Below are 16,495 nucleotides of genomic sequence, written 5' to 3'. Positions count from 1 at the left end.
ATACAATGGTCGAAACACGGGGCGGAGAAAAAAAGCTCGTCTTCCACCTTTTTGAAATTTATTTACTGGCGCAGAGGTTTTGGCGCCAGAATTTATCTTAGTGCCTGCAAAGCATGCCTGTGTAGCACTACATGTATTCGACGGCAGAAGTTCGTTGTGGCGGCACCTACCAACATTTTTCAGAACTTCCGCTTGCTTTGCACTCGATTCTAAGCCGCAGGCGGTTTTTTGGATTACAAAAACCGGAAAAAAAGTGCAGCTTAGATTCAAGTAAATACGGTAGATCTCATATTTTTCTCTTCCACATTGGCCAAACAGTTTCACTATTCAGTGGCTTTATATGTTTTGCCAGATCCATTTCAACTCTAAAATAAAGAGCACACTCTCAAATATGAGTTAAAAGAAAACTGTATCTGTCACTTTTTGCACATATTTTTACACTCGTAACTGGGACCCATAACCTGTTGTATTTTGTGAGGAAAAAAAAAATTATTTATTCTCAATAAAGATCAGGTGCTGACAAAAAGTGGTGAGTTTGGTTTTCAAATACCTAGATTTATTTCTGAATCTGGAGGTACTGTTTACACACGAAGTCACTTGACCAAGGAGCTTCTAAAGAAAATACACCTAAGAGTAAAAGTGTGAGTGTTGTGACTCAAAAAAAGAAACAGAGATAAACAAAACATAATGCTCATATATGATGGTGATTAATAATTTAACACAAAAAGTATTTTTAAATATGTTAATAAAAAGAATTTACTGTAACAGGAACAGTGAGGACAGACAGGAAGGGACTACCAGGTATGATGAAGAAACAAGACAAATTACAATTGGGGCAGTTTATGTTCAAAACAAAGGGACGTGTATCTGCAGTAAAATGGCAAAACAACAAGATTGTGATAATACTAAGTACTTATCATAGCCCAAAAGATGTAACCTTTGTCAATAGGAAAAACAAAGATGGTACTTCATCAGAGGTCTTCTGTCCTAAAGCAGTTATGGGAGGTGTGGATCGCTTTGATCAGATGCATGAGAGGTGTGCAATTGGAAGGCGATCTTTAAAGTGGTGGTATCGTCTGTTCTTTTTCATAACTGACCTGGCAATTGTTAACAGTTTCATAATGTGGAACTGTATGCATGGAAGAGGACATGACCAGTTATCCTTTCTTCTTCACTTATGAGACAACTAAGAGCAGGTCATGAAATCAAAAGAAGAGGAAGACCAAATTTTCTAAGAAGAAACAGGCCGGGTGTCAAGAGTGTACCAGATGAAGTTTGCCTTCAAACTGGAAAACATTTCCCAGTAAAAGACAGAAGGAAATGCTGCAGGTTCTGGAGCACAAAGTAGAAGGAAGCACAAACCAACATGATGTGCATTAACTGCAAAGTTCCTCTATGTGCACATACCTGCTTCGAAAAATTTCACAGAAAATAAATGTTCCTGATATAGGCATTGGTAAAATCAACATCATACATTATTTGCAATATAACTCTTGTATTTGTATAAACTGGTCACAAAAATTAATTATTTTTTGTAAAAGTTGCAGCTGAAATTAAATGTTTTCTCTTATCCTCTGTTTTTATTCAAACCTATGCAATACTCCCACCTAATGACCAATGGGACATATAAGTCCCACTTAAAATATTAAAAAAACTGGTCATAGCAGTCATACACTTTTTATACATTTCACTTTAGAAGCTATTCTTTAAGCAAAATACAGAACAAAAATTTAAAAAACTGGGCAAAAAATAATTCGGTCATGAAAGGGTTATGGATAAAAAATGAATTATCTTGCATAGCTTACAAATCAGTCTCCCCAAAATGATGTAGTGTTACATTCAAATGCTCTAAAAACATATACTAATTGACAAGTTAGCTCATTTTATTTGTGCTTATAAGATATTTGTGCCGCAGTTGAGCCAATGTTATTGATATCTTTTTATGCATTACAGGAAAATTTGTTAAAAACGTTTTTTTAGTGTCTGTAACTCCAATCCATACTTTTTTTTTAAATTTACATGGGGTGGGTAGGGGGGAGAGGGGGAGGAAGAGAATGAGCTTATGAAATAAGACAAACTTGTAGTGAGAGAGGAAAATAGTATTTGGATTTAAGTTATCCCATAGTATGCTATGATATCAATTCTACTTAGCTGCGCCAAACATTGTAGAAATGTTATATAGAAACTTTGCTGACTGACATAGTCAGTGTGTGAATTTATGTTAAATGTATTTGTCTATTATATTTATTTTATTAAAATGAAAATTACTTATAATTTTTAATTGCTTTTTCAGAAAACCAAATATTTTTGACAATATGTTGGCTATTATGGAAAAGTATGCTTACAATTTGGAAGAATTAGTGCAAGAGCGAACAAATCAACTTACAGAGGAAAAAAAGAAAACTGATGCTCTTTTGCATCGAATGTTGCCCAAGTATTGCCATACTCTTATAAACTGATACAAGTTTATCTATGAACTTGTTAAAATAGATTCTAATTTTATGGCTTTATTTACAGAACTGTGGCAGAGGCATTAAAAAGAGGTGATCCCGTTGAAGCAGAGAGTTTTGACTGTGTTACAATATACTTCAGTGACATTGTTGGATTTACTGAGTTATCTGCTGTCAGCACTCCATTACAGGTCTGCTCTTGTACTGTATTTTTATTGACCCGAGAAATCATATTATTGTACAATTGCTACCACAGAGTAGGCATATCTCTGGGATGAGCACAGTGTACTGTTCATATCCTCAACATTAGACTTGGATAGTTGCATGACTTCAGCATAACACTGTTTATTTGAATTTTAAACTAATGTTACACATACTTGCACTGTTTTTACACATTTGTTTATTATTAACACCAATTGTGAATGATTGTTGATGGTGCAGATGCAAATAAAACCCCTTGAAAGAAGAAACCTTGTTTTCCAATGATAAAAGCCTACCTGTAAGTATCACACCACTATGTGCAGCTTTATGTGCTTAAAAATATTTAGGTACAATGTAATAAACTCACAGCATTAATTTATGTGATTGTATGGCCATATATTTATGAGACAAGTGCTAGATAAATATGTAGTGTGTGTGTGTTCAGCCAGTCACTCCATTCCACATACATAAATTTTGAGAAGTGTTAGTCTGCAGATAATGTTTATATAATATATAGGTCTGGGTCATTTCTTCTTTGTTATAGAGATTTCCAAACCATTCTGCTTGCTTGAAAGTAGTCACAGAAAAAAGTTTTAGTACTGGAACCAGTGACATGGACTATGATTATGTGAGCTAATGTTTTGTTCTCCTAAGATGAGCAAAGAATAAAAATATGATACCAAAAGTAAATAGGGAAGAATTTCATTCCATAAATATTTCAGAGTGTGCTCAGAAGACGCCTAACAGATGCAAACTTTTTCAAAGGGAGAAGTGCATAAACGTGTGTGTGTGTGTGTGTGTGTGTGTGTGTGTGTGTGTGTGTGTGTACGTGCCTGCATGTGTGTGTGTGTACAGAGCAGAAAATGCAAATTTTTAATGTTAGTTTTGTTGTACATTTACTCAGTTTTCAAATAAATTTCTTAATAATTCATTTATAATGTAATGAGAAATTGCAATGTACATGAAATATACCAAATAAATGCATTCAAATGTTCAGTACTATTGCAGGCTTGTTGATTGTAAAGAAAAAAATTGATAAATAAATTTGAGGGGAGGTTTGGAATCGATGAACATGTAGTGTAACACTAATTTTCTGTGTGACAAAGTACCAAATTTGAATTTTTTTTCTTTTTTTTGAAGCAGTTTCATTAGCATTGTCATACAATGAAGTTGTTTTACAGTGCCCCTACTGCACAGTTTATGAAAAGAGAGACTCAGAAATATGATGAAATGTGGTACATGGCTATTCTGTCAATTCCCTTGTGCATGTGCAATGTTGAATGTCATACATTGTGTATGCAGTAATATAAACAAAGAAGACATTTGCATACATACTGCACAAAGTTACACACATCAAGCACTTCATAGGCAGTAGATACATAGCTGATAACTATTTATAACATAAATCATCATCCATATAAAAAAGTCATTTAGGTTATGAGTGCTTTACTGTGATTGAATTCACTAAAGATTGTGAATTATTCATAAAAATATCCAGCTGATTACTTGAGAAAGATACAATTTTATCCATTGTATCGTGGATGTAGCAGCTGTGATACAGAATATTCACATAACACCACAACTGTGTGTAGCCTTACAAGCCACTTGCTCCGCAGTGTACTTAAGACTGAATAAGATTTATATTCATGTCATAATCATTATTCAAATTTTATTGGTGGCACCAAGTCAGTGTGCCAGATCATGATAGTATTGGAAGTATTTCCATTTGGTATCAAAAGCAATGAACTATAAAGTGAAGTACCCTGCAAGGGAGATGAAGCTTCATGGATTGAGAGGGTGTGTCACGTTGATTCAGTCAATATCACGTCAAATTTACAAAGAACTTGACAGTATGAGCCCTCTTATCAGTACTGCATATCTGGGGTCATGCTGGCCATGAGGGTACCTCAACATCAGCGGACTGTTTACAGAGATATGCCATGCACATACCATATTGGAGACCGTCCACTTAACAACAATATTGGGCCTTGGAAATCAGCCATTTTTGCCATTATTTAAAGCGTTACTTGCACATATGTAATTGATGGATCATCCAGAGTAATATGTACTAAGGAGGAGCCAAGCTTCAAGATTTATTTGTTGTGTTTACTTTAGTGTTTTGGTATATTACAATTTTAAAATAATAATGACAGAACATATACTTATCTTCACAACAAAAAAGTGTGAGGTTTCTTGAACATCCAAAATTTCTTGCTCACTCAACAAATATGACATATTTGTAACACAATTACAGCAAACAGCGAAAGCTAATGAGTACATGCATGAAATTACGTCAATGCGATCCTACTGACTCAGCCGTTCTAGAGAGCAGCTGTTACATTCGCTGATGTTTCTTTCAAAATTATTCAAAGAACTGACAAAAGAAGGCAGCAGGCAGCACCAGTCAAGTGGCAGGTCACAAGCCATTCATACACTGTTATCATATGAAATGAGTCCGGTTTTTGAGTGATACGTGGCTCATGTGCCGAGAAAACCGTGACTCGACCTGTACTCAGGCACGGTCTTTTACATGCGAAGTTGCAGCCCGACCTATGCTTGGGTGTGGTCTCTAAAGTGGTACAAGCATTGTCCTTTTGAAAAATGCCTCAACAATACTATCGTATGAGAGGTAATACATGAGGGAACAGCATGTCCATGAGGTATCGCTGGGCCACCAGAATTCTGTTACAGGTGCTGGAATAAAAAGGATGAGCTAGCCATTCTGCAACACACTGAAATTTCAATCAAAAAACTTAGTCTGGAATCTAGACACTGAAAAACTTCAATCCGTTAACAGATTCATCTCATCATCAGCTAGAGCGTAGATGCCCGCTGAAATTTGCTTCTGCCCTCTCATCGTGATGTGAAATGCACTCAGTGAAAATGTGATGTACAGTGATTTGCATGTCACAGGCATCATGAAAGGGTTATGATGGACTTAGTACACAATATAGTGATCTTCCATTCTGATGATTAGACATGGTCAATCAGAATCTTGATGACAGGTATGCCTGCCCTGACATTCCCAAGCAGTCCAACTTTGGACAACTGTTACATCTGAATGCCCCATAAACCTGGATGCTGGGCAATTTGAACAGCTAGCCAAATGGAGGCCCAAAATATGTGCCCTTCAAACTCTGTCAGGTGTTGGTAATGCAGTCTCACATGATTATACAGCGTCTCTATGTCCTTCACAGGGATCAGTCAACATCTCACACTGCCCTCCGTGCTTATTTACCCTACCAGACCTGGTAACAACACTAAAGACAAACAACACTAATGCACTCTAGTTGTACCTGTCACTGAGAGTCACTAATAATTTACAACTTTGAGTATGGTACACACATGTGTGACATTACTTTGATATCCAGCGATAACTTCTGGGTGTATCACTAGTTTTGTTGGGCAGTGTATCTTGTTGCTATATCCAATTAAAATTACTTCATAGTTGACACGTGTCACTTGCTGCTACAGCATTGGCGTATCAGATCCCACTTGGTTAAATGCAAAATACAAAAATGGCAGTTAACTTCACAAGTGCTGCGTGCTGTTCATGGAATGCGGAGCAGTGTTGGTAGTGGCTGCTGTCAGGTATGGTGTCAATGCCAGATGCTCTGTCCAAGATTGATTTTAAGTGACCAATCACTGATCTGTGGCAGACAATGCATCTTGTAGCCATCAATTTCCATTCATCTCCTAACCTACAACCTTGTGTTGAGCAATGTATCCAAGAAAATAGGTGTAAGTAACCAGTGACAGAGGTATTAATCACACTCACTTTGTTCAAGGCAATTAAACCTGACATTTATGAGCAAGCTCAAGACAGAAAAACTTCAGTTTTTCCACTAAAAGCAAAATGTAAACTTGAAACTATCCTGACACGGGCTACACAAGCTGATGTGATACCAACTGATGAGCAGTCATGGTTGGTACTTGATAACAGGTTAGAAGTGACACAGGCAGATGCGAGACAAAAAAGAATGAGAGGAAGACAAAATAAGATCAATTAAAAAAGTCAGTATGATGATGAAAATGAAGCAATAAAAGATGGGAAAAAAATTACATTTAAACAAATTAATCAAGGAGAAAAGCCAGACATCAAAACTGAAGTGAACTGACCATTACTTGTGGCAGTTTTGCAGTGGCAAACAGTGCAGGCTTGACATTGAGCACTATTTGCACTTGCCAATAATGTCATGGCAATGGAGAATGCAGAACCAACAACATTGGCAGCTAGCAAACTGGGTGTGATGGCCGTCAACAGTGGGCACCCATGATATATGTACTAGAGAGAGCCTTTGGTTACTGAGGTGCCAAATAAAGGAGCCACTGGCTCAGTTATCTGATACTAGCTTAACGACTTGAAGTGCTGATATTCGATCACTTAGATATTTGCATGTTTAGGAGAATCTCTTCTTGTTTGATCTCTTGATTATGTGTACCGTTACCATTCTTGCTTGTGTTCTGGACCCAAATGGTGTTTGTTCTTCAAAAATTATAATTTCTCCTGTTGATGACATGGCATGGCTAGGATAAAGTACTGACGAGTCTAACTCACATCTGTATTGGTTGTTTTGCACCACCAAGAATAACTGCTTTATGGATATATGATGGAAATATGGTAGCAGCAACAGCAGCAGCACCTACAGCAATAACATGCTGAGCTTCTGTAGATGTTGACATCTTGAGAGCAACCATAGTAACAAGTGCTGCTGGATCTACAAGCCCCCCCCCCCCTCCCCCATTTTCAACCTTTTGATGTAAGTATACAGAGGTGTGACAGCTAGGCATGGCCTGCACCTCAATAGGTATGGGAAGGGGAGGCTGGCAAAGCTTGTAGGTGACAGTGTAGTGGATTGTGGGGGTGGTGGGATCACTCCTGGAAAAATTCCTGTAGTAGTTGGTGTTATAGCTGCACCTTTTTTAGATTGAAGTCAGCTGATAGATACACCTGCTTAAAGGAAGTCTCTTGAACTAAGAGCTCACCTTCAGAGGATTTAATGTTTCCAAGTAGAGAAGGAATTGGCATATTTTATCGAAGTATAAGAGGTATTAGAGATAAAGTTAGTGAACTGCTTATAGATGGTAACTGAATTATTGATATATTAGAGCACCACTTAAATAATTTGACAATTTGGAGGCTTCTTTACCAGGATACAGATTAGCTGGCTGTTTTTCAAGGAGTTCCTTGTGTGATGGGAGAGTGGCTGTGCACATAAAAAACGGTATTCCATTTGAGTCCATAGACGTATCACAGCACTGCACTGAACAGATATTTGAATGTTGTGCAGGGGCAGTTGAATTTAGTGAAACTAAACTTCTAATTGTTGTTGTTTATAGGTCCCATAACTCTGACTTCAGAGCATTTCTGTTCAAGCTAGAGAGGGTTCTTGAATCACTTTGTAGGAAGTACCAGAATTTAATTACATGTGGTTTCTTCAATATAAATTTTGTATATGATGATGCAAGAAAAAGGTTTTTAGTAGATCTCATAAATTCATATGATCTGATGCAGACTGTTTTTTCCAACTAGGGTGCAGGGTAACAGTAGCACAGCCATAGACAATATTTTTATTCCTGCTTCATTACTAGATGGGCATTTTGTTAGCAAAAGAGTGAATGGCCTTTCAGACAATGGTGCACAAATTTTACCACTAAAAGGCTGCAGTACTCAAACAAATGTCACATTTAATTACAAACAATGTAGGAAGGTTAATCCAACAGCAATAGAGAGTTTTTTAAACCTTGTCAAGGAACAAGAGTGGTGGGATGTTTATAGTGCCGATAATGTAGATAAAAAATATAATGCTTTCCTTAACACATTAGTCATGCTCTTTGAGAGTTGCTTTCCATTAGAACATTCTAACCGGGTACTTGTAGTAATAGGCAGCTCGGGTGGCTGACTAGTGGGATAAGGATGTCATGTAGAACAAAGCAGGAAGTATATCAAAATGTTAGAAGTAGTCAGAATCAAGCTACAGTAGCCCATTACAAACAGTATTGTATCAGTGCACACTCCTCCGTGGAATGAAAATTTCATTCTAGTATTGTAAGGTGCTTAAAAATCTTGTTAGGAAGGCAAACAATATGTGGTATGCAAATAGAATACCTAATTCACAGGATAAAATTAATACTAAATGATCAGTTGTCAAGGAAGTGTCTGGTCTGCAGCACAAGGTCGACGATATAAAGTCAGTTTGCAGTAAAAATATTTCTGTTACTGATAAATCAGATATATGTACAGTATTTAAAAATCATTTTCTGAACATTGCTGGTGAATTAAATAAAAAATTTAGTTTCTACAGGGAATCATATAACTTTCTTGACAAATGCCTTTTTGAGATTGATGTCTGAAATACGCATCTGTGACACAGACAAGAGGGAGACAGAGTTAATAATTAAATTATTGAAGACTAAGGACTCTCATGGTTATGATGGAGTGCCAAGCAGAACATTAAAGTACTGTGCTGCACATGTTAGCCCTGTATTTAGCCATATTTGTAATTTTTCCTTCAGGAATGGTCAGTTTCCTGAGTGATTAAAGTACTCAGTGGTAAAGCAACTTTATAAAAACAGAGAAATGGATAATGTAGATAATTTTAGACCTACTTTTATGTCATCAGTGTTTGCTAAAGTTATTGAAAAGGCTGTGTATGAAAGGATACTTGATCATTTTATATTACATGATTTGCTATCAAGTGTACAATTCGGCTTTAGAAGTAGTTTAACAACTGAAAATGCTATATTCTGTTTTCTCTATGAGGTACTAGATGGGTTAAACAAAAGGTTTTGAATGCTAGACATATAGGCATATTTTTTGATTCAACTAAGGCATTTGATTGTGTTGATCACAAAATATTGCTCCAGAAGTTGAACCATTACGGAATACGGGGAGTAGCTCACAATTGGTTCACCTCTTACGTTAGCAACAGACAGCAAAAGATCGTAATTCACAATGTTGAGAATGGCTGTCATATGGGATCTGAGTGGGGTACGGTCAAGTGGGAGGTGCCCCAGGGAGCAGTGTTAGGGCCACTCCTGTTCCTTATTTATATAAATGATATGCCCTCTAGTATTATGGGTAACTCTAAGATATTTCTGTTTGCTGATGACAATAGCTTGCTAGGAAAGGATGTTGTGTGCAACATTGGCTCAGTTTCAAATAGTGCCGTTCATGACCTAAATTCATGGCTTGTAGAAAATAAACTAACGCTAAATCACAGTAAGACTCATTTTTCACTGTTTCTAACACACAATTCAACAAAACCTGACATTTTGATTTCACAGAATTGGTGTATGATTAGTGAAACTGAACAGTTCAAATTTCTAGGTGTTCAGAGAGATAGTAAGCTGTCATGGAAAGCCCACATTCAGTATCTTGTTCAAAGACTTAATGCTGCCATTTTTACTATTGAACGGTATCTGAAGTGAGCGATTGTTCAACACAAAAATTAGTCTACTTTGTTTATTTTCATTCACTTATGTCATATGGTATTATATTTTGGGGTAACTCTTCCCATTCTGAAGAGATATTTTTGGCTCAGAAACGGGCGGTTCGGGCAATAAGTGGTTTAAGTTCACGAACCTTTTGTCAACCACTATTCATGAGCCTGGGTATTTTGACATTGACCTCTCAATATATCTATTCCTTACTGTCATTTCTTGTTAACAATATTAGGTTATTCCCAAGAATAAGCAGATTTCACTCAGTTAATACTCAACAGAAATCAAACCTGCATTTGGATCAGACTTCCTTAACTCTTGTACAGAAAGGTGTGCAGTATACTGCTGCATCCATTTTCATTAAGCTACCACTCAAATTCAAAAATTTTAGCGGTGATCCACACACTTTCAAATTTAAATTGAAGAGTTTCCTCATGGGTCACTCCTTCTATTCTGCCAAGGAGTTCCTTGAAAAATTAAGCTGATTTTTGCTGTATTGTTGATTGTGTTGACTTAAACCTATGGATTGACTTTTTTTGGGTTCATAAGCATTTATTTTTATCTGTTATTACTGTTATGTTGTAATTTCATGTACTGACACGTTCCATGACCTTGGAGATTTGCTGCTCAATTTGGTCCTACTGAACTTGACGTTTAAATAAATAAAATAAAAACTACCTAAGACATTTGTTGCTCTACTGCAAGTTAAGAAAGATGATTGACCCTGTAAAAATGAGGGCACTCCTTCTCTCTTTGAGTTATTTTCTTTATAATTCAGTACAAATGATTTGTCTCCACATGGACTCCTCTTGTGGAAATTTGATGAGCTGTGTACAGCACTGAGTGCACCATTTTATCATAAATGCCCTAAGCTAATTAGCAATGAATGTGGATTAATGAGTCATATACAGAATGGATAATGGAATTTCAGGGTTTGCCTCAACATTGTAAACTTGATTGCAATAAGTGTAGCTTATCTTACACAGATTCCATTACCTGTTATGTAGTTATTCACTTGGCTCCTGGTAAGTAATTCCAAGCAAAGGTCTTAGTCATCTGATTCTCCTCTAGCTGTTGTGGCACAGTTAGCATAGTCATATAAGCTGTCTGGGACAGCTCAGGAAGCTTTTGTCGATGAGTGCCATGTAGTGGAAGTGGATTGTAGTTCTTCCCATAGTAACTCATCAGTTGACACAGCAGGATCTTGTTTCCTGGAGTCTGAGATGACTGTATTACCTTTAGTTGTTAAGAAGTGATCTTGCCATCAGTCTGTTAAACACCTTAATATGATGGATGCCAGGAATCAGTTTTCCTTGCCATCGGATCGACTTTATCGCAAACAGCACAGTGATACCAGAATGAGATTTTCACTCTGCAGCGGAGTGTGCGCTGATATGAAACTTCCTGGCAGATTAAAACTGTGTGCCCGACCGAGACTCGAACTCGGGACCTTTGCCTTTCGCGGGCAAGTGCTCTACCAACTGAGCTACCGAAGCACGACTCACGCCCGGTACTCACAGCTTTACTTCTGCCAGTACCTCGTCTCCTACCTTCCAAACTTTACAGAAGCTCTCCTGCGAACCATGCAGAACTAGCACTCCTGAAAGAAAGGATATTGCGGAGACATGGCTTAGCCACAGCCTGGGGGATGTTTCCAGAATGAGATTTTCACTCTGCAGCGGAGTGTGCGCTGATATGAAACTTCCTGGCAGATTAAAACTGTGTGCCCGACCGAGACTCGAACTCGGGACCTTTGCCTTTCGCGGGCAAGTGCTCTACCAACTGAGCTACCGAAGCACGACTCACGCCCGGTACTCACAGCTTTACTTCTGCCAGTACCTCGTCTCCTACCTTCCAAACTTTACAGAAGCTCTCCTGCGAACCATGCAGAACTAGCACTCCTGAAAGAAAGGATATTGCGGAGACATGGCTTAGCCACAGCCTGGGGGATGTTTCCAGAATGAGATTTTCACTCTGCAGCGGAGTGTGCGCTGATATGAAACTTCCTGGCAGATTAAAACTGTGTGCCCGACCGAGACTCGAACTCGGGACCTTTGCCTTTCGCGGGCAAGTGCTCTACCAACTGAGCTACCGAAGCACGACTCACGCCCGGTACTCACAGCTTTACTTCTGCCAGTACCTCGTCTCCTACCTTCCAAACTTTACAGAAGCTCTCCTGCGAACCATGCAGAACTAGCACTCCTGTGGAAATCCGGGAAAAACACGGCAATTTTTTCATCTGGGAGAAAATTGGGAAAAACCCGGAAATTTTTTAGAATTCCAGGAATTTTTAATTGCTTTGTTTTCAGTTAAATTTTCGTAATTTTGACTGGTAAGAACTGATACTCCAACAAAGGATATTACTGTATCCTGCTACTGCAGAATAATACTTCAGCAATAAAACATGAACGAGAGAAAAAACTTAAACTGCAAAGGAAATGCGCCATATTCAACAACAAAACACAGTGCTCATACAAGCGTCTGCCAACAGGGAAATATGTCAAAGGCTTTAGGAAACTATGCAATGCTTTGTAACAATGAATTGCCTCCGATGAGCGTGACGTCACAACTGTTTACATTAGATTCGTTTCACCAGTAACAAGTGGGACCATGCACATGTGCAGTTGAGTAGTACCTTCTCCCGCTTCTGGCTACAGAAATGTGGCTGTTGGCAGCGCACGTTAATAATAATAATAATAATAATAATAATAATAATAATAGCTTTATTCAGCATCGAATGGTACACTGCACATGTACAAAGAAACAGTAATGATTAAAGTTATTTGTACAATACACAAGACACATTCTTCTGAATATGTCATTAATTTACAACAAAATTACAATAAGGTGTTTACTTATTTCTGTTCACATAATTTCACAAAGCATTTGTTGTTCTTCACATAAGTATGGTACTCTTCTAATGTGTAGAAAGGGTGTTTTACTAAAAATTTCATAAGCTGATGTTTCAGTTTAACTGTAGGAAGAGCCATGACTGCTCTAGGCAGTGCATTAGCTAATTTTATACCTGCATACTGAGGTCCCTTTTCGTAAAGTGCTGTTCTGTGGCTGCCAATGTAAAATCTTTCTTTATTTCTAGTATTGTACTGGTGGAAATCTGAATAAGTGTTTGGGTGCAGTCTTTTCACAAGCAACATGGCTTTTAGAATGTATGTGTTTATAACAGTTAACACCTCTGTTTTTGGGAACAAGTTGCGACAAGATTCCCTATATTTTGCTCCACAGATTATTCTCACACCCCTTTTTTGAAGAATGAGTAGCTTATCTAGATTAGCTTTGGTTGTTGCCCCCCAAATTTCAATACCATAGATCAAGTGAGAGGAGAAAAGAGCATGGTATGCAGTCTTTAGGACTACGGTGTCTCTACAGAACTTGCTAATAGTACTGATTGCAAATATACTTTTTGACAACTTAGTTGCTAGAGAGTCAATATGTGTGTCCCATTTCAGGTTGCTTTGGATTGTTACGCCAAGGAATTTTACACTAGACTCTCTTTACCAATTCGTTGCCCATGTATCATTTAATTTCATTATTCAAACTACTTTTGTTAAACTCCATCAGACATGTTTTACTGGTGCTTACATTTAAGTGGCTTTCATTAAAAAATTGAACAATTTCTTTTGTCACTTTATTACACTCGGCCTCTAGTTCATTACATGATTCCTTTTTACATACAATGGACGTGTCATCGGCATACAGAACAATTTTGGAATTTATAGTACAGTATTTAATATCATTTACATAGATCAAGAACAGAAGGGGGCCCAATACCGAGCCCTGGGGCACCCCACATTTTATGCAAGTGATCTCTGATTTGTAGACACCACTTTCCGTTTTAAGTAGAACAAACTGCTTTCTATTGCTCATATAACACTTTATTAGGTCATAAGCAGCACCTCTAATGTCCATGTTCCATAGCTTGTCTAATAGGATGTCAACGTTCACACAATCAAAGGCTTTTTCCAGGTCTAGGTATACACCTGCCACATGTTCCTTGCTTTCGATACCCCCTAACACCTCTTCAATTAGTTGAGCAGCTGCAGTGCTAGTTGATTTACCTTTTACGAATCCATTTTGATTTTCGAACATCAGGTTGTGTTTGTTAAGAAAGTTTATAATCCTGTTGTATATAACTTTCTCAACTATTTTAGAAAAGACAGGAAGGATTGAGACTGGTCTGTAGTTTTCTATTTTGTTGTTGTCACCTTTCTTAAAAATGGGTGTTACCTGTGCTATTTTGAGTCTGTCTGGAAATGTGCCTGATTCTATTATATTGTTGACTGCTGCAGACAGAGGTACAGAGACATTTTGGCTACAGGCTTTTAAAACATTAGTATTTAGGCCATCATGCCCAGCTGAATTAGAGGGTTTTAGAGAGCTAATGATGCCCATTATTTCTGCAGTTTGTGGGGGCTAGATATATACTATGGTCACATGTATTACCTTTAAAACTGTAGTTCATGTTTTTATGTTTGTCATTTATGGCTTACGGAAGAAAAATATTCATTAAAAATATTTGCAATTTCCAGTTGGTGTTTTATGAGCATGCCATTGTGGTTAATAGTAAAGTCCATACAGGATTTGTCATTGCCGGTTCTAAAACTGTTTATGACTGCCCAGATGCCAGTAGTTATGTTGTGTGAGTTTTGAAGCTTATTTGCAACATAGTTGCTCCTGGTCTGAGTAAGTAAGTCCTTATAGTGTGCTTGATATATATTGAAGGCTTCCTTTAGCTCAGGAATCTCTCTATTATTCAGCATTGCACTGTGGAGTAGTTTTAATTTTTCCCTCGCTTCAGTGACATTACTATTTACCCAAATATTTTTGTTTATATTTTTTGTTTGTTTCATATTTGTGATTACAACTGGGCATGTGGTATCAAAGCAGTAATAGAAGTCAGCAGCAAAGTTATCATATGAAAAGCTATTATTTTCAAACCATTTTATTTGTGCTAGCATCCAATTTAGTCTATTTATGTTGTCATTATACATTATTCTTTTAGTTACAAACTGTTGCTTTGTGGTGACAGTGGGGGCCTCATGGCGTTCCAATTTAAGCTGTACTGCATGGTGATCTGAGATGGCTAGTTTTAAAACCGATGCACTGTGGGATAGGTGGGTCATGTTTGTTATTATGTTGTCAAGACATGTTTTACTATCGCCAATTTCTGTAGTGGGTTCCCGAATGAGTGGGGTCAGGTTAAATTCATCACACAGACGATGTAACTTTTTGGTGCTGACATCATTTGTTAATAAATCTATATTTATATCCCCTGTAACTATAATATTTACATGACCATTTGGCCCAGAAAATGTTGTGTCTATATATACAAGCAAGTCAGAAAGATTTACAAAAAAGGTATCTGTATTTGCTGCAGGTGGCCTGTAAACACCGATAACTGTTATGTTATCTCTACCCCATTTCAGGTTTATTGCAGCAAATTCTGAGACTCCTTCCAAGCAGAAGGCACTCACATCAATAACATTAAAATTACTTTCATTTACAGTGAAAATTGCTACACCTCCCCCAGTCTTGTCTTTTCTACTGAAGGCTGTGCAGAATTTCATACACAGTGATTGACTAATGCTAATCAGAGCTTCATTATACCAATGTTCAGTTACAACTAATTTATCGGGTTTGTCAATCTGTGAAATTACATCTAGATCATTATGCTTATTTCTAAGACTACCAAGATTCTGGTGTATGATTTTAAGGCTGAGTTTTACCTGCTGGACCTTAGAGGATAATTTTGGACTAGCAATGAGGCTAGCAGGCTTCACAAGTTTCCCTGGCTTGTCAGCAGTGGCTGGTATTGTGGCAAATTTTGTTGAGATGGGTTGTTCCACCCCATGGCAATGGACTTCTTTTCATCACTTTGTGAACAATGTCGCCTGACTTCCTCAATAATTTTGCTACTAATGATCTTTTTGCCTCTTTTGTTCATGTGCAGACCATGAGATGTGTGCAGCTCCCTTTCTAGATAGGTGACATCTACTAGAGACACATTCTGAAATTTACTACATACATCTTTAATCCTGTCATTTGTTTTATGAACTTCCCGGGTCTAGTGTAGCAGGGGATACAACCCGTCGGCTTTGAACAATGACGTCATTCCTTAGTCGTAGATAGTAATGTCTTCACTTTGAGGCATAGATAATAAAGCAGTTCTGTGTTCTAATAAGCGCTATCATTAAAATAATTGAATGTGAATCTAAAAGTGATCGTTTATCTATATTTCACTATTTTACCATATTTCACTTTCTTATTCCACCAATATGCTTCAGTAGCTGATAAGTGTTTTTTGGCTTATTAAAAAAAAAATCTCACGAGATAGAATAAACTGATCCTAAGATACAGATGCTTCAGTAGCTGAGAAGTGTTTT

At 37.4% G+C, this 16,495-nt stretch overlaps 1 protein-coding gene across 1 annotated transcript in view; it reads left to right on the top strand.

Annotated features, from left to right (window-relative positions):
- LOC124594011 (guanylate cyclase 32E-like) overlaps positions 1-16,495 on the top strand; it is a 491,656-nt gene that overhangs the window by 281,762 nt on the left and 193,399 nt on the right. Inside the window, exons 16-17 of the mRNA XM_047132363.1 lie at positions 2,294-2,434; positions 2,518-2,641. Of these exons, the coding sequence (XP_046988319.1) occupies positions 2,294-2,434; positions 2,518-2,641 (265 nt within the window). The remainder of the gene's footprint in view (positions 1-2,293; positions 2,435-2,517; positions 2,642-16,495) is intronic.

The sequence above is a fragment of the Schistocerca americana genome, chromosome 2 (genome assembly GCF_021461395.2).
Source record: "Schistocerca americana isolate TAMUIC-IGC-003095 chromosome 2, iqSchAmer2.1, whole genome shotgun sequence".
Taxonomy (NCBI): Eukaryota; Metazoa; Arthropoda; class Insecta; order Orthoptera; family Acrididae; genus Schistocerca; species Schistocerca americana.
The sequence above is the reverse complement of the archived record's forward strand: the minus strand, read 5'-3'. Positions and strand labels throughout refer to the sequence as shown.